This window comes from Micromys minutus (genome assembly GCF_963924665.1).
Source record: "Micromys minutus genome assembly, chromosome: 3".
Taxonomy (NCBI): domain Eukaryota; kingdom Metazoa; phylum Chordata; class Mammalia; order Rodentia; family Muridae; genus Micromys; species Micromys minutus.
The window spans coordinates 23311744-23336888 of record NC_137972.1 but is presented as its reverse complement, the minus strand read 5'-3'; the positions used below and the strand labels follow the sequence as shown (position 1 = coordinate 23336888).

Here is a 25145-nt window from a genome sequence, read left to right as displayed (position 1 = left end):
CACTCTCTCTCCCTCTGTCTCTCTTTCTTTCTCTCTCACACATTTTGTGATAGGATTAGAAAAGTTTGAGTATAAGAATGAGAGTAAATTATTTGTGTGGAAAAAAAGAATACCAAATGTTTAAATGTTAATGTGCTTCTTCTCTATAAGTCCTATGAGTGGTGACTATATTCATTAAAAATCAGTTTTAAAATAATCATGATTTTAACACAAAAATTTTATAGTCTTGGCTTCTCCCTTTTTAAGGTCTCATAAGCAACACAATATAGCATGTAAGTTTCAGTGTCTCCTGAGCATTTGGTGTACTTCTGTAACCTCAGTAAAAACAGCATGGATGAGAGCTTACACACAGTCCCAGGGAAGACACAGACAGGTTTACCCTAGAATATCCAACACATAAGTGTTAAGAGTATCTCATGAGAATGGGAAGAGCCTCCATGGGAAGTACTTTACTAAATTAGTGTTAGGAATTTCAAATTGTCTTCCCATAGTGAGAGCTGATATCATGTACACCTACTAGAATCCATTCTCAGAAATGGGATGTATCTGATGTTAGACATGGGCATGAAGAAGTAGTATAAAGCCAGGAATTCAATGGGACATAGTAAATCATGGAATTTTTCATCCTTGAACATGTGCCATTTTATGTAGTTGTTTTATCTAGCCAATCATTTGCTTTAAACATGATTTTCAGATCATTCCTAGGAAAAACTCATGTTGGAGTTTGCAACATTGACAGGAATCATGCTAAACCATGGACAAAAATATGCAAAGAAATGGCTACATGGACAAAGTGGGTTTGTCTATTTTAGAACAAATCTTACTTATGTTTTCCATAGTCTTCATCCTGTAATGGTACTGTTTTATTGGACATAATACTATGACAAAACAAAGAAACATTTAAGGTATTCTGTGTCTACTTTGAGTCACAATTATTGCTTATTTTTTTAATTCAGTAAACTTATTTGGCCATAAAAACAGCATAAAAGTATTTATTTAATTCTGCTTTGTAATGGGGAAAATAAAGACTTTGAAATGTCTTACATGAACAGCATAGAAACACTTGTGTTCAAAGTGGAAGACTTTAATACCCCAATCTCACCAATGATCATGGAAACAGAAACTGAACAAAGACACTGTAAAAGTAGCAGAGACTATGAACCAACTAGAATTAATAGATATCTACAAAACATATCATCCTAAAGTAAAGAATACACCTTCTTCTCAGCACACCATGGCACCTTCTTGAAAATTGACCACATAATTAAACACAGAACAAGCCTCCATCGATATAAGAAGATTGAAATACTCCCATGCATCCTCTAAGATCACCATGGTCTAAGGCTGGTCTTTAACAACAACAAAGACAACAAAAAGCCCACATACACATGGAAACTAAAAAACACTCCATTAAACGAAAGCAGGGTCAAAGGAGAAATAAAGAAAGAAATTAAAGATTTTCTAGATCAATGAAAACAAAAACATAACATATCCAAACTTATGGGATGCAATGAAAGCAGTACTGAGAGGAAAACTCATAGCCCTGAGCGCTTCCAAAAAGAAACTAGAGAGAGCATACATCAGAAACTTGACAGCACAGTTGAAATCCCTGGAGCAAAAGGAAGCAGATACATCCAGGAAAAGTAGATGGCAAGAAATAATCAAACCTAGGGCAGAAATAGACCAAATAGAAACAAGAAGAACCATATAATTATCAACAAAAGCAAGAGCTGGTTCTTTGAGAAAATTAAGAAGATTGATAAACCCTTAACCAAACTAACTAGAGGGCAAAGAGAGACTATCCAAATTAACAAAATCAGAATGGAAAGTGGAGAAATAATGACTAAAACTAGGAAAATTCAAGAAATCATCAGATCTTACTATAAAGGCCTATACTCAACAAGGCTGGAAAATCTGGAGGAAATGAATGAATTCCTCGAAAGATACCAGACAATAAATTTAAACCAGCACCAAAAAACCATCTAAATTATCCCAAAACACCTAAAGAAATAGAAGCAGTCATCGAAAGCTTCCCAACCATAAAACGCCCAGATCAAATGGGTCTAGTGCAAATTTTATCAGACATATTTGACGACCTAAAAACAATCCTCTCCAAACTATTCCAGAAAATAGAATCAGATGAAACTCTACCTAACTCATTTTTGAGGCTACATTAACCTTCATTCTTTAACCACACAAAGACCCTACAAGGAAAAAGAACTTCAGACTAATATCACTTATGAACTTTGATGCAAAAATACTCAACAAAATCCTTGCAAATCGAATACAAGAACACATCAAAACGATCAGTCACCATGATCAAGTAGGCTTCATCTGGGATGCAGGGATGATTGAATATATGGAAATCCATCAGTGTAATCCACCATATAAACAAACTCAAAGAAAAAAAAAAACTACATGGTTATTTCACAAGATGCTTAGAAATTATTTGACAAAATTCAACAACACTTCATGTTAAAAGTCTTGGAAAGAACAGGAATCCAAGGCCCACATCTAAACATAATAAAAGCTATGTATAACAAACAAACAGTCAACATCATACTTAATGTTGGGAAACTTGAAGCAATCCTACTAAAATAAGGGACTTGAAATGCTGCTCACTCTCCCCATACCTATTCAACATAGTACAGGAAGTCCTGGCTGGAGCAATTAGAGAGCAAAAGGAAATCAAAGGGATACAAATTGGAAAGGTAGAAGTAAAAGCATCACTATTTGCAGATGACATGATAGTGTACTTAAGCAACCCCACAAATTCCACCAGAGAACTCCTACAGCTGATAAACAAATTCAGCAAAGTGGCTGGATCTAAAATTAAATCACACAAATCAGTAGCCTTCCTATATTCAAAGGACAAACATGTGGAGAAAGAAATTTGGGGAAAAATCCCCTTCACAATAGTCACAAAAACTATGAAATACCTTTTTGTGACTCTAACTAAGCAAGTTAAAGACCTGTATGACAAGAACTTCAAACCTCTAAAGAAGGAAATCGAGGAATATCTCAGAAAATGGAAAGATCTCCTATGCTCATGGATTGGAAAGGTCAACATTTTAACAATGGCCATCTTACTAAAAGCAATTTACAGATTCAATGCAATCCCCAGCAAAATTTCAACCCAAATCTTCGTTGAGTTTGAAAGAGCAATGTGCAATTTCATCTGGAATAACAAAAGACCTAAAATAGCAAAATCCATCTTCAACAAAAAAAGAAAAACAAAACAAAACAAAAAATAAATAAAACCAAAAAACATCTGCGGGAATCACTATCCCTGACTTCAAGCTATATTACAAGGCAATTGTACTAAAAATTGCATGGTATTTGTAACAAAATATGCACCTGGATCAATGGAATAGAATAGAAAATCCAGAAATGAGCCCTCACATATATGGTCACCTGATTTTTGACAAAGAATCTCTAAACATTCAGTGGAAAAATGACAGCCTATTCAACAAATGTTGTTGGTCCAACTGGTACTCAGCATGCAGAAGAATGAAAATAGACCCTTTCTTATCTCCTTGTACAAAGCTCAAGTGCCAGTGGATCAAAGATCTCCACATTAAACAAGGTACACTGAAAATATTAGTTGAGAAAGTAGGGAAAACCTTAGAACACATAGGCACAAGAGAAAATTATCTGAACAAAACACCATTGCTCTAAGGTCACAGATTGACAAATGAGATTTAATGAGATTGCAAAGTTTTTGTAAGGCTACGGACACTGTCAAAAAAACAAAACGGCAGCCAGCAGAGTAGGAAGAGATCTTTACCAACCCCACATCTGATAGAGGCCTAATATCCAAGGTATACAAAGAACTCAAAAAGCTAGACCCCCGAGAATCAAAAAACCCTGTTAAAAACGGGGCACTTTTGATTCTTTCGATGGTTCTTTTTGTTTCTATTTGGTCTATTTCTGCCATAATTTTGATTATTTCTTGCTGTCTACTCCTCTTGGGTGTATTTATGTCTATTGAGGCTCGTTTTGTGACCACTTATGTGGTCAGTTTTTGAGAAGATGCCATGAGGTGATGAGAAGAAGGTGTATGTTTTGTTTTAGGATATGTTTGTAAATATCTATAATTCCAGTTGGTTCATACTCTCTGCCAGTTTTAAACTCTCCTTGTTCACTTTCTGTTTCCATGATTTGTCCATTTGTGAGAGTGGGGTATTATGGTCTCCCACTATTATTGTGTGTGGTGAAATGTATTTTTTGAGCTTTAGTAGGGTTTTTTTTCTGAATATGGGTCCTTTTGTATTTGGAGTATATATGTTAAGTATTGAGAGTTCCTCCTAATAGCATTCCCCTGTAATGATTAAAAAGTGTCCTTCCTTATCTTTTTTGATAACTTTTGGTTGAAATTATACTTTATTCGATATTAGAATGTCCACTCCAGCTTGCTTCTTGGGGCCGTTTTCTAGGAAGTTTTACCCAACCTTTTACTCTGATCTAGTGTTTTTCTTTGTCTCTGAGATGAGTTTCCTGTATGCAGCAAATGCTGGGTATTGTTTATTCATCCAGTATGAAAGCCTATATCTTTTTATTGAGGAGTTGAGTCCATTTATGTTAACAGATATCAAGGAATAGTGGTTGCAGTTTCCTGCTATTATTGCTTTTGTAGGTTGAATTGTGCCTGTGTCTCTTTCTTCTTTTGGTTTTCTCAATTAGAAGTTTTCTTGTTTTTACTAGGATGTAGTTCCCCTCATTATATTCGATTTTCCACCTATAATTCATTGTAGTGCTGGGTTTGTGGTCAGCTATTGTGTAAATTGAGTTTTGTCTTGAATATCTTAGTCTCTCCATTTACGGTGATTGATAGTTTTGCTGGGCATAACAGCTTTGGCTGGCACTTGTGCTCTCTAGGGTCTGCATGATATCTGTCCAGGCTCTTCTAGGTTTCATTGTCTCTGTTGAGAAATTGGATTTGATTCTGATTGGTCTGTCTTTATATGTTACATAAACTTTTTTCCTTATTGCTTTTAGTATTCTTTCTTTGCTATGGGCACTTGGTGTTTTGACTATTATGTGTCAAGAGGAATTTTTTTCTCTTCCAAACTATTTGGGGTTCTGTAGGCTTCTTGTATGCTCGTGTTCATCTTATTCTTAAGGACAGGAAAAATTTCTCCTACGATTTTGTTGAAGATATTTGCTGTGCCTCTTAGTTGATATTCTTTACTCTCTTCTATTCCTGTTATCCTTGGGTTTGGTTTTCTCATTGTGTCCTGGAATCCTGGACATTTTGGGTTATAGCCTCTTTTTTTGGATCTTCTCTGACTGTTTTGTCTATGTTTTCAATATTGTCTTTGGCCCCTAGATTCTCTCTTTTATTTCTTGTAGTCTGTTGGAAATGCATCTGTGACTCCTGATTACTTTTTTATGTTTTCTACCTCTAGGGTTGTCTCTTTTAGTGTTTTCTTTATTGTGTCAATTTTGGTTTTAAATTTTTCTCCCATTCCTTCATCTTTTTGGTTCTGTTTTCTTCTAGTTCTGAATCCTTTGAATGTTTTTCTTGTTTCTTCTTTAAAAGCTTCTAATTCAATTTGTGTTTCCTCCAATTCTTTTTTAAGGATTTCTTTCATCATCTTGAGGTAGGATTTTGGGTCTGAGTCTTCTTTTATTGGAGTGTTTGGCATTCCACTGTTTGCTGTGATGGCAAAAATGGGTTCTGGTGTGGTCAGGATGTCTTCGTTTCTCTGGGGTATGTTCTTTCACTTTCTTCTTGCCATCTTGTTGTCAGTGATTGTTTCCCACCTTTTCTTTGTACCTGGCCTGTGTCACTGGATCTCAGCTGCTCCTAGTGGAAGATGGTCCGAGCACCTGTTCTGCACCCAAAAGCCATGCCTGTGAACAGAGAGTCCAATACTGGGTTCCTGTTTCCCTGAATCAAGCAGGGAAGGGGCGCACTTTCTGCATGCTCTGTAGAGATCTCTGTCCCCTGGCTAGTCAGAACACCTTCTCACCAGGCCTGTGTCCCTTGATCTCTGCTATTCCTGGTGGCAGATGGTCCGAGTGCCTGTCAGCCCTTTCTCTAAGTCACAACAGAAAATCTGGATGAAGTGGACAATTTTCTAGACATATACAAGATACCAAAGTTAAGTCACAATCAGATAAAACAAAGATGCATGCACCACCAAGTTCATAGCAGCTCTATTTATAATAGCTAGAAGCTGGAAAGAACCCAGATGTCCTTCAGTAGATGAATGGATAAAAAAAATTGTGGTACATTTATACAATGGAGTAGTACTCAGCTATCAGAAACAATGACTTAACCAAATTCTTAAGAAAATGGATGCATCTAGAGAATATTATCCTGAGTGAGATAACCCAGTCACAAAATAACAGATATAATATGCAGTCACTGATAATGAGATACTAAACCCAGAAAGCTCAGAAAACCCCAGAAACAACTCACAGACTGCATGAAGTTCAAGAAAAAAAACATTATGCTCAATCCTTACACACCAAGAAAACTTTGACAAATTCTGTGTTATATCCTGTTTTTCATGTACTTTTTGCTCAATGTAATTAGTAAGACCTTAATGCACACTCTCAAAACTTTGGGAAAAAATGTCAAACACTGACAAAAATGTATTAGTATACGTTCATGCAAAAATGCTTAAAATTTGTTCTTTTATCTTTGTTTTTTAAAATAAAGTTGTTTAAAAAGAATAAATAATAATATAAAAAGTAAACATTCCTATAAAATCTGAAAAGAAAGAACAAGCAGTGATTGAAAGGATCCCAAACAAAAAAAAAATCCAGAAACAGATAAGGTTAATGTAGAATTCTATCACACCTTCAAAGAAGACCTAATACCAATAATCTTCAAACTATTTTACAAAATAGAAATGGAAGAAACACTATGCACTTTGTTCTCTAAGTTTATCTATGGTTCTACCTAAGCCACACAAAGAAACTATAAAGAAAGAGAACTTCAGATCAATCTCCCTTATGAATATCACTAAAAAATACTCAATAATATTCTTGCAAACTGAATTTAAGAAAGGTTAAAACTATTATTTACCACAATCAAGTAGGCTTTATTCCAGAGATGCAGGGTTGTTTCAATATATTGATATCTCTCAGTGTAATCTACTATATAAACAAACTGAAAGTGGGAAAAAATCAAATGAGAATCTCATTAGTTGCTGAGAAGACCTTTGACAAAGTTCAACACTGCTTCATGATAAAAGTATTAAAAACATCATGAATTCAAGGCTCATGTCTAATACCTTAATAAGTACAAGTAATGAACAGCAAACTAATGGACTAAAAAAGATCAACAGACCAAAAAGCTTGGTGGAGAAAAACTTCAAGGTATTTCTATAAAATCAGTGACTGGCAAGCCTGCCCATTCTCTTCTTCCCTATAAAATGGAAGACTTGATGCCCTAGCCAGAGCTATTACACACAAAAGAGGAAAAAAGGAGACAAATGGAAAAGAAATCAAAATATCACTTCTTGCAGATGATATAATAGTATACATGAATGACCACAAAAATTCCACTAGAGGACTCCTGCAACTTATAAACAACTTTAGTAACATGTCTGTATATAAAATTAACTCAAACATATCAATAGCCTTTCTCTACTCAAAGGCTGAGATAGAAATTAGGAAAACAACACTCTTCACAATAGTCACAAATAATATGAAATATCTTGTGGTGACTCTAATGAAACAAGTGAAAAATCTGTACAAAAAGAACTTCAAGTTTCTGAAATCAAGGAAGTCCTTAGAAGTTGAAAAGATCTCCGATGTTTATGAATTGGAAGAATTAATATACCAAAAAAGGCCAATTTGTTGAAAGTACTCTACAAATTCAATTCAATTTTCATCAAAATTTCAACCCAATTCTTCATGGAGTTAGAAAGAGCAATATGAAAATTTATTTGGAGTAAAAACCACAACAACAACAACAACAAAATAGGACAGGGAAAACTATTCTCAACAATACAAGAATTTCTCAGGGAACTACCAACTCTGACTTCAAGCTCTACTAGAGAGATATCAAGAAAAGAAGTACATGGTATTGGTACACAGACAGGGGTGTAGATCAATATAATTGAATTGAAGACTCAGAAATGAACCCACAGACATTTAAATGTCCACTTAATCTTTGACAAAAGAGGGAAAACCATCCAGTGGCAAAAAAGACAACATTTTTAAGAAATGGTGCTGGTCCAAATAGTGTGTCAGCATGTAGAAGAATAAAAATTGATCCATTCTTATCTCCCTGTAAAAAGCTTAAGCCCAAGTGGATTAAGGACAAAAAGAGATCCACTGAAACTAAAGAAATAGAAAGTAGGGAAAATCCTCAAATACTTTGGTATACTGACTATTTTTTGTGTCAATTTGAAACAGTTGGAGTTATCACAGAGCCAGGAGCCTCACTTGAAGAGATGCCTCCATGGGATCCAGCTGTAAGGCTTTTTCTCAACTAGTGACCAAGGGAAGAGGACCCCAGCCCATTGTGTGTGGTGCCATCTCTGGACTGATAGTTATGGGTTTTATAAGTAGCAGGCTGAGCAAGTCATAGAAAGCAAGCCAGTAAGCAACATTCCTCCATGGCCTCTGCATCAGCTACTGCTTCCTTGCCTGCCTGAGTGTAAGTCCTCACTTCCTCTGGTGAAGAACAGCAGTGTGGAACCATGAGCTGAATAAAACATTTTCTCTTCAACTATCTTCTTGGTCATGATATTTTATACAGGAATAGAAACCCCAAGACAACTGGCACAGGAAAATATTTTCCTGAACAGAACACCATTGGCTAATGCTCTAAGAACAAGAATCAACAAATAGGACCTCATGAAATGCAAAGTTTCTGTAAAGCAAAAAGTACAATCAATAGAAAAAAATAGCAACAAACAGGTTGTTACTATTTCTATATCTGGTTGAGGACTAATATCTAATGTATACAAACAATTCATGAATGTAGACTCCAGAGAAGCAAGTAACCCTATTTTAAAATTGGGTACATACCTAAACAGAGTATTCTCAATTGAGGAAGTCCTATGTCCAAGAAGAACCTATAGAAATGTTCAACTTCCCTAATCATCAGAAAAATGCAAATCAAACAACCCTGAGATTCCAACTCATACCACGAAGAATGACTAAGATCAAAAACTTGGGTGACAGCAGATACTGGTGAGGATGTGGAGAAAGAGAAACACTCTTCCATTGCTGTTGGGATCACAAAGTGGTACAACCCCACTGCAAATCAGTCTGGTGATTCCTCAGAAAACTGGGAATAGTACAATATGAGGACCCAGCTATACCACTCCTAGGGAATATACACAAAAGATGGTCCAACATTTAACAAATACTCTACTATATTCATTGCAGCCTTATTTATAAACAGACACAAGGTGGAAAGAGCCCAGATGTCCTTCAACAGAGGAATTGATACAGAAAATGTGTTTCTTTTACACAATGGAGTACTATTCAGCTCTTAAAAACAAATAACTTTTGAAATTCTTAGGCAAATGGATGGAACTAGAAAATATAATCCTGAGTGAGGTCACCCAGTCACAAAAGAACACACGTGATATGCACTCATAGATATGTGCATACTAGACAAAAAAAATCTTGAAATACCCAGAAACAACTCACAGAACTTGTAAAGGTCAAAAAGAAGGAAGACTGAACTGTGAATGCTTCAGTCACCATGATCTTATAGTGGTTAGTACCCTGCATTGTGAATGCTTCAGTCCTTCTTAGAAGGGAGAACAAAATACTCACAGGAGGAAATACAGTGACAAATAGTGGAGAAAAGACTGAATAAAAGATCATCAAGAGACTGCCTCACCTGGTTATCCATCCCATTTGTAGCTACCAAACCAAGTCACTATTGCTAATGCTAAGTGCATACTGGCAGGATCCCATATGGAAGCCTCCACAGTGGCTCTACCAGAGCCAATACAAATGAGGATGTTTGCAGCTAACCATCAGACTGAGCACAAGGATCCTTATAAAGGAGCTAGATAAAGGACTGAAAGAACTGAAAGTGTTTGCAACCCCATGGGAAAAACAACAATAGCAACCAAACCCCCTGCCCCCTGGGCTCCCAGGGACAAAAATACCAACCAATGAGTACACATGGTGAGACCCATGGTTCAAAATGTATATGTGACATACAGCATTGTCTATTATCAATGAGAGGAAAAACCTTTCGTCCAGTGAATGCTCATTTTCCCAGTGTAGAGGAATGCTAATGTGCTAAGGTGGGAGTGTGTGGTTGGAAGTGGCAGCATCTTCATGGAGGCAAGAGGAGGAGGAAAAGGGGGGAATGGGAACATTTTAAATGTAAATACAGAGAATGTCCAAAACAAAATTAAAAATTATTCCATAAAAATCTTTGTTCCATAAACTATTCAATAAAGATATGTTCAAATCATTAGCAATTAAATTATATTTGTCATTTTCTCCATGAACATCTGTTGGTTATTTTTGTCTTTTTCTTCAACATTGTTAGCCAACATATATTTTGGAAGTATAATGGTATTAAATTCATGCATTTAGTGAACTCACCTTAAATTGATTTTTGGTATTTATAATAATGAATATCATGTAGGAATTTCCTATTTGTGGGCAGTTGACCCCTTTTGTTTATTATCTCTTTATCTGACTTCTTTAGATTTAAGTGAAAATTTTCTCTTCTACTCTTTCCTATAGGACATTAGTTATACTTAATAAATTCTGAGAGTTTTCTCCTATGTTCAAGACATACTTACAAATGCTGCTGTCAGCAATGCTGGCACATTCGGCACCCTTCCTGCTTCCTCTCTCCTATGTGTTCTAACAGTGCTGTCAAGAGTTTCATTTATATACAGACATAGCCATGTTCACTTTGTGGTTCTGAGTAGAATATAGCCTACTAGAGAAATAAAGAAAATACACTGTTCAATTTTACTATTGTATTCTGTGTCATTGTCATTCTTGTCTCTATGTCAGTTTAATTTTCTAGCTTATACAATTTCCCTTTTCTCTGAATGTCTCCTTTCACATTGCTACAAAGCTGACCATGAACAAAATTTTACTCCTGCGCATTTTTATCTTAGATCGTATTCATATGACTTTTACTTTAGCAGACCCATGTTACTGATTCAATCTTAAAATAAATCATATACTTCTCAAAGGAAGGGATATTTTTCACACATTTCTTCAGAGAATTATTTATTTGCTTTTTTTAGTCTAAATTAAGGGTAAACGTAGTTGTTTTATATCAATCCCATGTGGTCTATTAAAATAAGCCAGCTACATACAAGCAAACATGTACATATTAATTTCTATTCACACCAACTTCCCTCCCTCACTTATATCTCTCCATCTCAATCCTCCAGCCTCCCAGCATGTTCCAATCCAAAATTCATGTTTTTTGTTTGTTTTTTCTTTCACGACTCACTGAATATTTGACCCACAGGGACTTCTATGTGGGCACAAGTGCACAGCTATCCATCAATATAGAGGAAACTCAAAAGTGGTGATATTTCTGCTAACAATGATTTCCTGCCTTACAGAATCCTATGGTTGCTAACAGTGCTCATGTGAGGGGCTGCATCCCATGTATCGCTCCACCTTGTGTAGTTGAATATTTCTATGGGATGAATCTTGTGCTGGTACTATACTGGCAAACTTAACTGACAAAGTTTGTGAGTGCCATGACCATGTCACACCTAAAAGACAGCATTTCATGGACCTCCTCCCCTGCATCTTCCTTTTGCATTGTCTCCATTCACTATTTCACAATGTTTCCTGTGCTTTGGGAATAGTCTTGTGGTGGTCCCATTTAAATATTAACACTCAATAGTCATTTTTTTTTCAAGCACCAATATTCTTGGCCAAGATAAGATTCTCTGATGTAATCTGACAATAGAACCATTCTCTGTGTGAAAATATATAGGAGACAATTTAATAATGTGTTTTCTTAGCAAACCAGAAGTAGTAAGCTCACTGATAGGATCTCTGATCTCCCCAGATATAGAACTTAATGGTTTTCAAAAATAGGCATGAGTCCATCTTGTAAAGAAGTTCTCAAATACAATAAGTAAGCAGTTGTTTAGCCCCATAACAGTTGTGCCACTGTTTCTCCAGTAAGGGCATCCTGTCTGGGAATAAGTCATTATAGAACTCAAAGTCCACAGTAAGGAAAGGTCTTTGCTGTCTTTTCTATCCCAGCAACTTAAAGGGTAACTTCTGATAGTATGAACAGTGCCAGACAGAAAGACAACCAGAACAGACAACAGGGATGAAGTTTTCAGCTTATTTCCAATCTCACTACTGTGTCCTGAAGCCAGGGTATGTGGTATCTTCAACAATACAGACTTACCCTACAGTACTTATGAGTAAGTTTTAGCTTTAAAAGTGAAGTCACATATCTTCAAGTTTTGGTAACTTAGCCGGCTCTATTTTCTCTGTTCCCTTCCATCTTTGTATCTTTCTACCATATAATTCTTTACATTTCTTTAAAATATGTGCTCTGTTTTCCATTCCCTCCTTATTTACAACACTTATTTTTTTAAAATATGAAATTTTATTTCACTAAAACTATCTCAAGTTATTTATATCATTGTGAAAAATATTGTATTTTTTTAAAAAGCTATTATGCGTAAAGTTTAAAACACCTAATTAAAAATGTGTTCATTATTCATAAAAATTAGAATCTGGTAACCAAAGTTCTCCTTGCAGTCCAAACTTGAACAGTGGTGATACTGTGAGTAAGCAGCATGTGACTGTGCTAATGTCTACATATAGGCAAACTGCCGTCAGGTATTAGCCCTATGACACTGTTTGATCAACAAAACATAATCAATGCCACAGGAATATACAGTTAGTGAGCGAGAGGGCAGTTAAAGTATCTATGGTTACTTGTATCTCAGTGACTTATTCAGCAAATGCTAGCAGTTATTTTCTCCTTTAGCTCTATCCATTCTTACAAAATGGTCATCTTAGGAGAAGCCCCAATGATGAGGGAGTTGAGAACAGAGAAGTTCAGCAACCACACTTGACCTCCTTAATTACCATGCTCTGAAGAGTGGTACCAAAGCTAAAGTGAAAGTTGACGAGTTTGTCTTTGAATCTCACAGTGTTCAGCATTTTTCCATAAATGATAAACTTATAACTTGGGGTGAACACCACAAGCAGGTGAGTATCTTTGAAGTCAGTACTGTCTGTAGTTCTCAGAGTAGAATTCCTCAGAGAACAGGGTAAGGGGATGGCTGAGTGCCATCAGGCTGAGAGTTTCCTTCCTTTGGCCTTTCCAATGCCAAGTACCAGAACTTTCTGCCTGCAGAACCCCTGTGAAAATTACTGATTCATTTAAATTCATTCATCAAATGGTTTAATCCTTGTAATGATCAAATGCACCCATTGCCTACCTAGAGAGAAAAAAAAACAAAAACAAAAACACCCAACATCTTGGACAGTGTTCTGGATGAATCCTAGAGGTCAAGACATTATCAGAAATAACTGGCTTTGGTAAATGAAAAAAAAAAATAAAGACTTATGGACAAAAAAGGTCTTGGTAAATAAGTATTTATAAATATACCTTTTATCTTTATGAAGTTATTTGTCATTTCTGAGTCTTACTGCCTCAATCTGCAAAACTAAGCCTATTTATGAATGCTTCTAGTTTCGTTACAATCTATTCTCGGCCTAAAATGTTTACAGCCTTTTGAGACTTAATGCTGAATGAGCTCACATTTGTACTTCTTTCTGAACTCTGGCTGGCTGACTCAACTCAAATCCTCTGACTCCAACTACTCTCTAAGCTGGCTGTTTCAACCTGACTTCTCTCAGTTTCTGATTAAATTTTCTCTACTTTGTCTCATTCTAATTTTGGCAATAGGTTCTACTCTTTTGATTCCTTTTCAAATTTGGGCTGTTTTTCTTTACCTGTGGCTAGCATGTTCTCTCTTCAACCTATGTCTGTACAACTGTCCCAAAAAAATTCACTGATACCCCCCCCCCATACAAACCCTCATGCACTATTCTTTTACATTGTTTACAGAAGACATCTCGGAAAGGCTATGGTAAGCAAGTAACCTTTCTGTAACTAGGACACAGTTTTGTGTGGTTGCAAGGGGCGCACTCAGAGAGACTAATGCTCCAGAGGCATTGACTCAGGCTTGCTTCTCTTCCTGACACTAGTACCTACCTTCATGATTTCCTGGACATTTTTCTACTCTAGTGGGCAGATTTACTACATGTAGGAAGACGTTGGTATCAATAGATGGCGCCAGCTTCCCGCCCATTTTTCAGCCTACAGAAACCTTTTCCCTCGTGTTGCATGGCAACCACATAAGTCACAGCCCAATCTCGGGGCACGTGATTGAGCTACAGGAGGATGCACCAATCAGGTAGCAACACAAGTCTCTTAGGCATTTATAAGCAGTGCATTTCTCTCCCATGTGGGGGTTAGTGGAGAGATTGCGGGAGACCCCACGTGGAGGGATGGCAGAGAGATACCACATGGAGAGAGACCCGATAGGAGAGATGGCAGGAGATCTAATGTGGAGAGAGACTCGGTAAGAGAGATTGCGGAGAGATCCCACGTGGAGAGAGAATGGGCAGATAGATCGCACGTGGGAGACTGCACATGAGAGGTCGCCTATACAGTAGACCCCGGTAGAGAAGTACCCTGCTCAAAGGAGAAGTCCCCTGCTCAGGGAGATCCCCTGCTCAGAGTATTGTACAATAAAGGTTGTCAACAGAAGAATCTGTTTGTTTGTTGCACGCCTGTTCCTACCGGCGGGAAGCGTGGGCGCGTGACAACTACAGAACCAATATGATGCAATAAGTTCTTGAAATAATGGTGTTTAGATGATTTGACAATTTCCTAATTGTTGATCATTATTTTACAGAGCTTCTAAATAGATACAAGTATTTTCAGACTAATTGTGCTATGTAATAAGAACAGGATTAGAACAAATTAATGATGAAGGAAATTATTTATTCAATTACAGATTCAAGAAATAGGCCTCAGGCGTTCACTGTGAAAAAGCAAGGTAATATGAAACTGTTCCTCTGAACCTATAATGAGCTTATATAAAAAATAAAAAAAAAAAGGCAGAAACAAAACAAACAAATAAAAAATCCATCTGCATTGAACTTACAATCCTCTTTCTGCTGTAATTGTTTTTATTATTATTTTAAGTATCATGTAATTTTTAATTACATAGAATTTGTAAATCAAAAGCTATAAAAAACTGAAAGCAAAAATAAAAGCTTGCAATAGGCTCTTTCTGCTTCTCTCAGAATGTGTCCGTTTTTGTCCCTAACTTAGCTTTTCTCTTTCTTCTTTCTTTCTTCAGTCCATTCTATCTTTCTTTTCTTTCTTCTCATTTTTCTACCTTCTTCCCTTCCTTCCTTCCTATCTTTCTTTTTATCTTCTTTTTCTTTTATCTTTCTTCATCCCATTCTTCCATTGTTTCTTTCTTTTTTTCTTTCTTTCATATTTTTTGGTTTTTGGCTCAAGAAGAGTTCACCAACCATGATTCACTTGCCTGGCCAGCAAGAGGACCAAAGTCAATGACTCGAGAGCCCAACTAACTAAGTTTCTTTGCTTACTCTCCTCCTGCTATCAGCAAGAGTCAATGACAATAAGCCATCAACTTTTGGTATAGGAGAAGCTATAATTCATTAGCTTTTACACTCAGAGTAGCAAGAAAAAGTTAATCAGCTAGAAACTATTGGTCTCTGTGCCCCAGAACAGTAAAAGAGTATTACTGGCCAAAAGTCTTCAACCTTTATCCTTCATCTGTTACTGTATCACATCCAGTACTTGAATGTAGAATCTAGGACCCCAGAAAATTGCCTCTTCCCTGTCTGTTTCTTTGAGAATTGAGTATATGCTATCTCTAACTCATTCTGTCAGATCATTTCCTAATTTGTTAATTTGCCTGTCCCTTAATTAGATGTTACTTTCAAACATGGGTGCTTCATTTTACAAACTAACTTTACTTACTTTATTTTGGATTAAGAATGTATTCTAGGACTAAGCCATACCACAACTAGAAACAGGTATGGGAGAAGATGGAGGAGATATATAGAGAGTCAGGAAATTGAACAGAGGTGTGTAGGGGGGTGATGGGGAACTGCAGGTAGCAACTAGCAAGATTCAGATACCAGAAAATTAAGAGCCTCCCAGGACCCCACAGGAATGACATTAGCTGAAACACTGCATAAAAAGGAGGGAGAACCTGTCAAGACCATATGCAGAGGTAAGGCATGGCTCCCTGGTTGAGGGATGGAACCACCCACCCATCTCCAAACTTTTAATCCAAAATTGCTTCTGTCAAAGGAAATACAGGGAAAAGAATGGAACAGAAACTGAAGAAAGGCCATCCAGAAACTGCCCCACCAGGGGATCCATTCCACATGGAAACACCAAGTCCAGACACAGTTGCTGATGCCAAGAAAAGTTTGATGACAAGATCTCGATACAGCTTTCTCCTGAGAGGCTCTAACAGATTCTGACAAATATAGATGTGAATGCTGGGAGCCAGACATAGACTGATCACAGGACCCCAGTGGAGGATTTAGGAGAAGGACTGAAGGAGTTGAAGTGGCCTTATCTGGCATCAGTGAGAGAGGAGGCCCTTGGTCCTGTGAAGGCTTGATGCCCCAGTGTAGAAGAGTGCTAGGGCAGTGAGGCCGGAATTAGGGTGGGCAAACTCATAAAAGTAGAGTAAGTGGTGAGTGGATCTGGGGTAAGCAGTGGGGAAACCTGTAAAGGAAATAAGCTTTGAAATGTCAATAATAAAATATCCTATTTAAAAAAGAAAAGAAAAAGAGAGAGAAATGTCTGACACATTTAGCCTCATGTAAAGTAGACATTTTTAAAAGCTAAGAGTACCCCATGAATCACTTTCTATGAAGTAAGGAAATTAGAAATCATGCCATAGCTTGAAAAAAATGTGTGAATTAAATATTTATATTAAATTTTCACATTGTATATGTATTTCAAAACACTGTACTTATAAGCATATACAGTGTAACATGTTAAAAATACACAAGTGGATAATTGAGCCCATAAAGTAATCAGAAATAATATTTTCTACTTGAAGCCTTTGGCATTGCCTTACAGAAACACTAAAATGACACTGTTGTTAAAGGATTAAGGATCCAAACTTCCAGCTCCCACCCCTGCTACCAAAACACTGAGCCCTCTGATGCCTCTTTCAGATGACCATTTATGACTTAATTATGTCACCACTGGTTACTTTCTATTTACCTTGGGGCCTTGAGGAGTCTCAGCTCACTGAGTGGACACAACCCTCGGGTGTTTTAGAAGACTTCACACTTCTTCTTAATTATGTGTTTTTCTGCTGGGGTTCAGGATTCCCAAGTCAGGGGTTCCTGAACCCTTGGAGACTCACAGTGACTCTGTGAAGGGGACATCATCTAAGGCTAAGTAGGTGTAAAGCAGAGTTTACTCCTAGGAAACAAAGAAGTGTTTGGATCCTGGTGAGCCTATATCAGGACAAAAAAAAATGCTTTATAACCTTGATCCACAAAACCAGACAGACTCATGTTTTATCTGTTTGTTGATGTGCTATCAGGGTAGATTAGTTATAGACTCTCAACTGAACAGATTTCTGGGTTTTATCAATTATTTATCAATGTTAGTATGAAATTACTTATTGCTTTCTGTCTCCTGATTGTTCTCATTGTATTCCAGGAACGAGTTTCTTGTGTCTCTTTAAGTATACCTGCTTCTCCTAGCTACTATCAAGACGGGGATTTTGTTATTGGAGGACTCTTTTCCCTTAGAGTGATTAATGGAGATTTTAGAGGTGAATATGATTTCACAGATACAACCTTTAAACCGGAAAATTTTGCTGTGTAAGTGTTTGTCTTCTCTCTTTAAAAAAATAGTATTTCAGGATTAGAATGTATAAAATATTTGTTGATCAAACCCTCTTCAATTACTTCCCTTCCAGTGTCCAATGTTTTCTTTCTCTTCATGATCTGTCTTGCTCTCCCCTCCCCTCCTCTGCCCCAACATCACAGACTATAACTTGCTCACAATTTTAGATCTACTGAGTTTGTTTAAAAATGCCAGTACTGTAGTAGGATAAGACATTATCTAGAGTGAAAGAACAACTTGGGTAAAACTCAATTGAAACTCAGGCTCCCTTCCCTAGTAGCCACAAATGCCAATAGCTACTCAGCCATGACTATGTCTCTCTGTGTCTCTCTACTATTCATGCTGAATTCTCTTAAATATATAAAAAGGCTTTGAAAACCCTTTTCATTTGAAGCAATTTTCTTTGTTTTGATTAAGTGTATTGTAATGAAAACATGACATATTTCTGCTTTAACTGAACTATTTTTAAATTGTCATAGTTGATCAAGTACTGTATTTTACAGGGTTTATTCTATTTTTAATACCACATGAAATACTGTAATCATACTTGCTATATGTCACACAGGATGTACTCTTCAATTTTAATTTACCAGACACAAACTGTACACTAAAAAATAAATTGTATATTTGATAGTATTTGGTGGTGTAAACCTTTCATCTCAGAACTTGACAAACAGAGGCAAGGGGATCTCTGTGAGACTGAGGCTTACCAAGTTAACTTAGTGAGTTTCAATCCAGCTAGAGCTAAATAAGCAAGGCACAGTCTCAAAAAATATTTTAAAGAAAATTGTGAGTTTTATAATAATATATACTACAACACTTTTTAAAACTAATTCTTTGACATATTTAATATAGAATATCCTGCTTGTTTCTGGATTATTCTGTATATTTTTCATATGACTTAAATTGTAAGGAAAAAATACAAAATTTTAGGCAGAATATGGGGAGCCACAGGGACAAAAGAGAGGGAGGTAAATGATGTAATAATATTTTTATTAAAAGGTAATTTGGAATAAGAAGACAGATGATGATCTTTCTAATTTTTCCTCCTAGATATCTCACTAAACATTATCAGCACATACTGGCTTTGGTTTTTGCTACAGAAAAAATCAACAAGGACCCAAATATTCTATTCAACATGTCTCTGGGATTCTATCTCTTCAATGTTGACTTTACTGAGATGAGGGCCACAGAGAGTTCTATGACTTTGCTCTCAGGAGAGAGCCCCCCAGTTCCTAACTACACCTGCAGGCCGGAGAAGACTGATAAGCTGGTTGCAGTGATAGGAGGTGTTTCAACTGGAATTTCAAATGATATTTCCAGAGTTCTAAGTCTCTATAATGTCCCACAGGTATGCAAAGAATCCTGGTTCCTTAGGTTAAATATAATAACATAGTAATAAATTCAATTAATCCAGTTATTGTATATTAATGAGGTATAAAACTACTTGAAATTTACTATTTAGTTATCATTTTCAACCTAAAGTATAATATATTCATAGGTTGAATTCATGTTTATATAACAAATTTAATTTATAAACCTTTACATTTGAAAAAATAGATACTGTAATGAAAATCTGTACTTCTATCACTCCAAGAAAGTTTACTTTGCCTTGTACATTTATTGATACTGTCTTTCTTTGGTATGCAGTTTTAAAACATCACAGAACATGTGGACTATAATAATTCTGTTCATGTATCTTCACTGTAACTACTACAGACATATTTCTGTTTATTTTTACTGTGTTATATGGTCATATTGCCATATACCATTTATTTTTACAAAGAACAAAGAGGTCAGACTACTCTGGCTGGACCATTGTGTTGTTAGTAATTTCTCTCAGTTGGTAGGAAAGTTTTGATTTTTTACTTTGTTTTCAAGTCTATTTGTTGATCAGTAATGATGTCTTAGAAACAATGATAGAGAGGTAGCATTTATTAATCAATTGTATCCTAATTAGTAATAATATTGGAAATGGATACTTAGGAATAGATTAAGTTGCAAATAACATTGATCCAGATCGTGATGTTTCCCAGTATCCTCAGTGATCCTAAGTCTTAGGAAAGTGAATTCGGCTTCCATTTTGATTTCTTTTAATTTTAATCTTTACTTATTTGTTTTTTCTTAAGACTGGTTCTCACCATGCAGACTTGCCTGTTTTTGACCTTCCTATGTACCCCAGGATACCCTCACATAAATCCTCCTTTCTTTACTTCTCTAGGGCTGAGATTAAGGGTATGAACTATTATTCCTGACCATTATTTTTCATTTTATAAGCTTTTATGAGTGAAATTTATTTTTTTTTCTTTTATGTATTTGACTTTGGAAAAATGTAAATTATGACATTCATAACTAATAATTTTTTTCTTAAGAAATATATGCACAATTGGACTTGTCTCATTTTGACATTGGTTCTTCTACCAGCTTCTCACTTGCCCCTGGCCTCTCACCTAACAACACCTCATTCCATTTTCCTGACATAGGATCCTTCGCTTTTCTCTGAAGACTTTTCAATCCTTTTAGGCCCTTAATCAACCATACAATGATCTGATGAGCTTCCATAGTTTTTATAGAAAATTCTTGTCCCACTCTTTCTGTTTACTTAATCAAAAAATTTACCCTCAGATATTAACTGTGTGTAATTATTCCCACTTGAAACTATTCTAAATGACTAGGTTTCCTCAAAGTTAATTAGCGTGGGTAGGTTATAAAACTAAATAAGTCTTCAATTCAATCAAAACTCTGAGAGTGGCAAAATATCTAAAAACATATGAAGTCTAACATAGCCTCCAGAGTTGAAATAGGTAGTAGAGACACATCTCCTCTAGCAATCCCCTGTTAGCAACATGTGACAGTAATTGTGATTGTGTAGAGGTTGTAAGCTTTTTGTATAGAGGGTTTTGGATTGAGAATTTAGCATATAAACCTGTTTGATAATTTTATGAATGTGGAGTCATGATTTTACCAGCTGTGGAGAATGTGAGCTAAGTTTTCCTCTAGTAGAAGAGCAGCTGGGGTGAGTGGTTTCAGCATGGTAGCCTGCAGCTCCATGCAGGAACTGGTAGGCAAAATTAGAGACTAAAAGAGAATCAGCTGAAAGAGGATGGAGTGAGGACCAATTGGTAGAGAAAAAGCCCAGGATCCTGTACTAGAGCAGTATAAAATGTTTCCACTTTTTAATATTTACTGCAACACCATGATTTCTTTCTTATTATTGATATACAGAAATCAATTAGTCTGGATGTTTATTTTGTGTTCTGTTACTTTGATGAAAGTGTATATCAGGGCTGAGAGTTTTCATGCTTAGAGTTCCAGTAAGAGCCCTTAAGAAAACCTTCAGACATAAACATATCATATGTGGATGGAGATAATTTACCAAGTTATCTTATTTGTATGATTGTGCTAAAAGTTCAAGCTAAAAATGAATTGCAAAAGGGAATACTCTCTATCCCTTTGCTGGAAGTTTTATTAAGAATCTTTTTATATTTTTCATCTGGCACTTTATCCAAGTCACTATTCCCATTTTCAGAAATTAAGGCGTTAAGATCTGTGAGGTGTTATGTTGCTTTGGGAGGTTCATGTTTCTTTTGTCTCTATGATTGTGTTGGATTTCTGCTGGCCTGAATACTTCCTTTGGTTTTACTTGTATATCTTCTGAATGATCCACTCAATATTTTTATTTAGATGTATTTTAATATTTTGGAGAAAGAGAGAGAGACAGAGAGAAAGAGAGACAAAAAGAGACAGACAGAGAGACAGAGACAGACAGAAAAAGTGAGACAGAAACACAAAGAGAGAGTGTTATTGGTTTACAGATTAAGATTTGTTTATTTTATGTGTATAACTTTTTATACTGGGTGCATGTTATGTATGACACTGTGTATCTAATATCCATATGCCCCAACTCACAGGGCAGTCATCAGAAACCTGGGATCACCTAAGGGAAAATGAGGGACAAGAGGCACAAAGAACAGACAGAAAGTCAAGAGTTCTGATCAAACTGACAAAATTTTATTTTTCACATGCTAGTTTTACACAGCTAGAAGAAGGAAGACAGACACAGAACTAGGGGGCTCTCCAGCTAAAGGACTTTTCACAATACACTTTGTGAAGAATAATATGAGGAGGGGACTACATAGGTGCAACAGAATGTTCTACCAAGCAGGATCTTTTTCCTGAGTGACTATTCTACTCAGCTAGCTACCTTACCAAAGTGAGATCACCTGATTGCTTGGAAAGGCCTCTACCATGGGAAACAGAAACCTAGACCAATATCTAGGTAAAATGGTGTTACTCAGGCTAAGGGGATTTAATTGGTTCAGCTCCTAGCTTATCCTTCCTTTTCATTTGGTTTATGACCCATATGGCTATATGCACGTGGACATCTATCTGTCCAGAGATAATGGGCTTTCACCAGAGAGAAGAAGCATTGACCGATCCTTCTAGATGTGTTTATATGATGTCTTTTTGAAGAGAAGGTCTAAGTGTATTTATCAGAGATTCGAGAATGGCCACGAGTACCTCTGAACACCAAACTCTAAGCAACCAGGTATGCTTCCCAGGAAACTCAGAGACAGAATGCATGTTCCTCCCCTTTGCAGTGCTTTGCCTTCAACCTCTCACTGGTGACCACTCTGCTCATAGTCAAGTGTCCATACATCTGAGTCCTATGCAGATCCTGTAGGAGGCCCACTCATTGTGGGTTCATCAAGACCACAATCTGCTAGGTCAAATTGGTAATGGACTTGTATTTGAATGCAAGGGAGTCAATTTGCTGGCAGATGAACTTCACAAGCCTGTTAAAGGCCCAGGGTCCAGAGGCCAGCAGTATCAGAAAACCTACTAAAGGGCCAAGAATGGATGGGAGAAGTGTGGTAAGTCATAGAGAAGTAGGTGAAAAGTTCAGCAGAAAGAGCAGAGCAGAATATGATACTTAGCAACCTGACCACAGAATCTGTGAAGATGGCCTGAATGGCCTGGTGATATTCTATAGAAGCTGAATCATAGAAGCTGATATAACCTAATAATATTGATTTAATATATTTTATTATAAAAGGCCCAAAACCAAAAGAAATAAGAAGTAATCTTACCAAGGGTCCTAAAATATTAGGCTGGAGTGTAGACACCAAGGTGAAGTTGACAACCAGGTTTGTACAAACTCTCTCTCTCTTTCTCTCTCTCTCTCTCTTCTCTCTCTCTCTCTCTCTCTCTCTCTCTCTCTCTCTCTCTCTCTCTGTCTCTGTCTCTCTGTGTGTGTGTCTCTCTCTGTCTCTGTCTCTGTCTCTCTCTCTCTCTCTCTCTCTCTCTCTGTCTCTCTCTTGTCCTTCTCTTATCTTTTTCATATTTTCTATGACTACTCCTGTTTTGTCTACATAAAAACAGAACTTTACATAAGGGCAGCACAGACACCACCCTGTTGGAGAAACTGGAGGTCAAGTCCTCACCTGTTTTGAAGAATGACTTCAGTGTAAGAGGAGAAGGAATAATACAGGTCATCAGTCCGCTGTTGGAGATGCTTGATGTTTTTATCAATGGCCCTCTGTAGTTCTCTGTATCTGGAGTCTGAAAGTATAACTGTGGAAATACCTGTTTCAGTTCCTACAGGCTCTAGGTTGAGAACAGATATAGCAATACACAAAATGAGCGCTCTCCTTTACCTAAGCAGGACAGGAGAGGTGTCAGAAGACTGATCCCAGTGATAGAAAAATTTATCAGAACAATAGCACATTAATTAGGGCACCATCTTATTGAGAATGCAAAGTCCCAGTAGTTCTCATAGAAGACAGAAATGAAAAGGCAAAGATTTAGGCTATCTAGGCAAATCCACCAGGTCTCATTGGTGGGGATAATGAAAGCATGGGCCTTATCATGGACAAATGTCACATTGCAGAGGTAGGAGTAGTGAGGGGGTGGATTGGAGGAGCCAGCACAGACTCCTATATCTGATACCAGTGATAGGGATATTTTTGCCATTTTGAAGTCTGCTACTGACATCCCCGAGAAGAATTGGGAAAGAAAAAATGAACAAAAACAAGCTTCATTGAACATTGGATGGGAGTGATAACAAAGCCAACAATCATTAACCACAACGGTGGAGGTGGCACTGATCATTAAGTATATTTGGTTTACCAGGGTCAGGATAAGGATTTTAGTGGGTGTGGATAAGGAAGAGGGTAAGGGGGTGATGAAAGGAACAGCAGAAAGTACAGGTGAGCCAGCAAGTCCTGGATCTTGGGCAGAAGGACCTATTGTGTTTGGAATGGGGGGGCATAGGATACTTAGAGTTAGGTTGGGGAACTAAGGCAGGGTTTGGCCCAATGGGAACCGAGCTATTACTGTATGTTGGCTCTTTAATGAGTTTGACAGTGAAAGTTAGACCTGTGTCAGTGTGATACTGGTAGAGCCTAAGTCCCCAGGAGAAACCTTTTATCCAATCTTTTGTCTTGGCCCAACTAAGATTCTACTAGTTAAGTATAAACACCAGCTACAAGTTTTGATACTGGTGTCCTTACATTCTGGGGAGACAGAGTTGAGGCCAGCTTTAGAAAATCTCTGGTCACTGTTATATATAATCCCAGGTAGAAGAGGGGTCTTGCTTGCATGTAGTCTTGCTTCTCCAGCTTTTACATAAAAGATCAGCCAAGCTTCCATATGTATGAAGGAGGAAATGGCCATGATGCCACCATGGGAAGACATAGAAAATTGTTCCTTGTAGAAATGTGTGGCAGAATTGGTTGTCACAGCAAGCTTTGACAGACTGAAAGATTGAAATAAGGAGATTTTTTGGGGGGGGAGTATGACTGTGTATTTAGTATGTTTTCCTTGGGAGTAGTATCTAATTTGAGCTGGTGTTCAAGACCACAGTGGTGCATTGGTTCCAAGGGCCAGTTTACATAGGTCAGGGGTTAATATCTCTGGCCACCAAGTTGAGGTGGATATTTTAGAGAAAGACCAGATAACCTCTTTTCTCTCTTAAAGAACTACCCAAGTATAATTCCTTGGTATGTGTCTATTAGGTGGGGCCCTTTGAAGAGGTAGATTGGAGGTTGTTATCATAGTCCAGAGGATCATTACCAGTCCTTGGAGGAGCAGCAACTGAAAGAGAAGAAGAAAAAGTCTCAAGAAGAGACTGCTGCTCCATTCTGGACAATGATGGGTTAACAGGTTTGATTAGCTTCTCAGGGAGCCATCTTGGCTCTTGAGTTTTCTTGATCATAAATGCAGGCTAAACCTTGGCCCCATAAGAAGGACCAGATGAGGTCGC

General features: G+C 37.0%; 1 protein-coding gene across 1 annotated transcript in view; it reads left to right on the top strand.

Annotated features, from left to right (window-relative positions):
* Positions 1 to 17641: 17641 nt before the first annotated feature.
* The window catches only part of LOC308418443 (vomeronasal type-2 receptor 26-like), a gene marked incomplete at both ends in the record, with an annotated part of 31777 nt that continues 24273 nt past the window's right edge, over positions 17642 to 25145 (top strand). Inside the window, 2 exons of the mRNA XM_080913818.1 lie at positions 17642 to 17856; positions 18935 to 19232. Of these exons, the coding sequence (XP_080769944.1) occupies positions 17642 to 17856; positions 18935 to 19232 (513 nt within the window). The remainder of the gene's footprint in view (positions 17857 to 18934; positions 19233 to 25145) is intronic.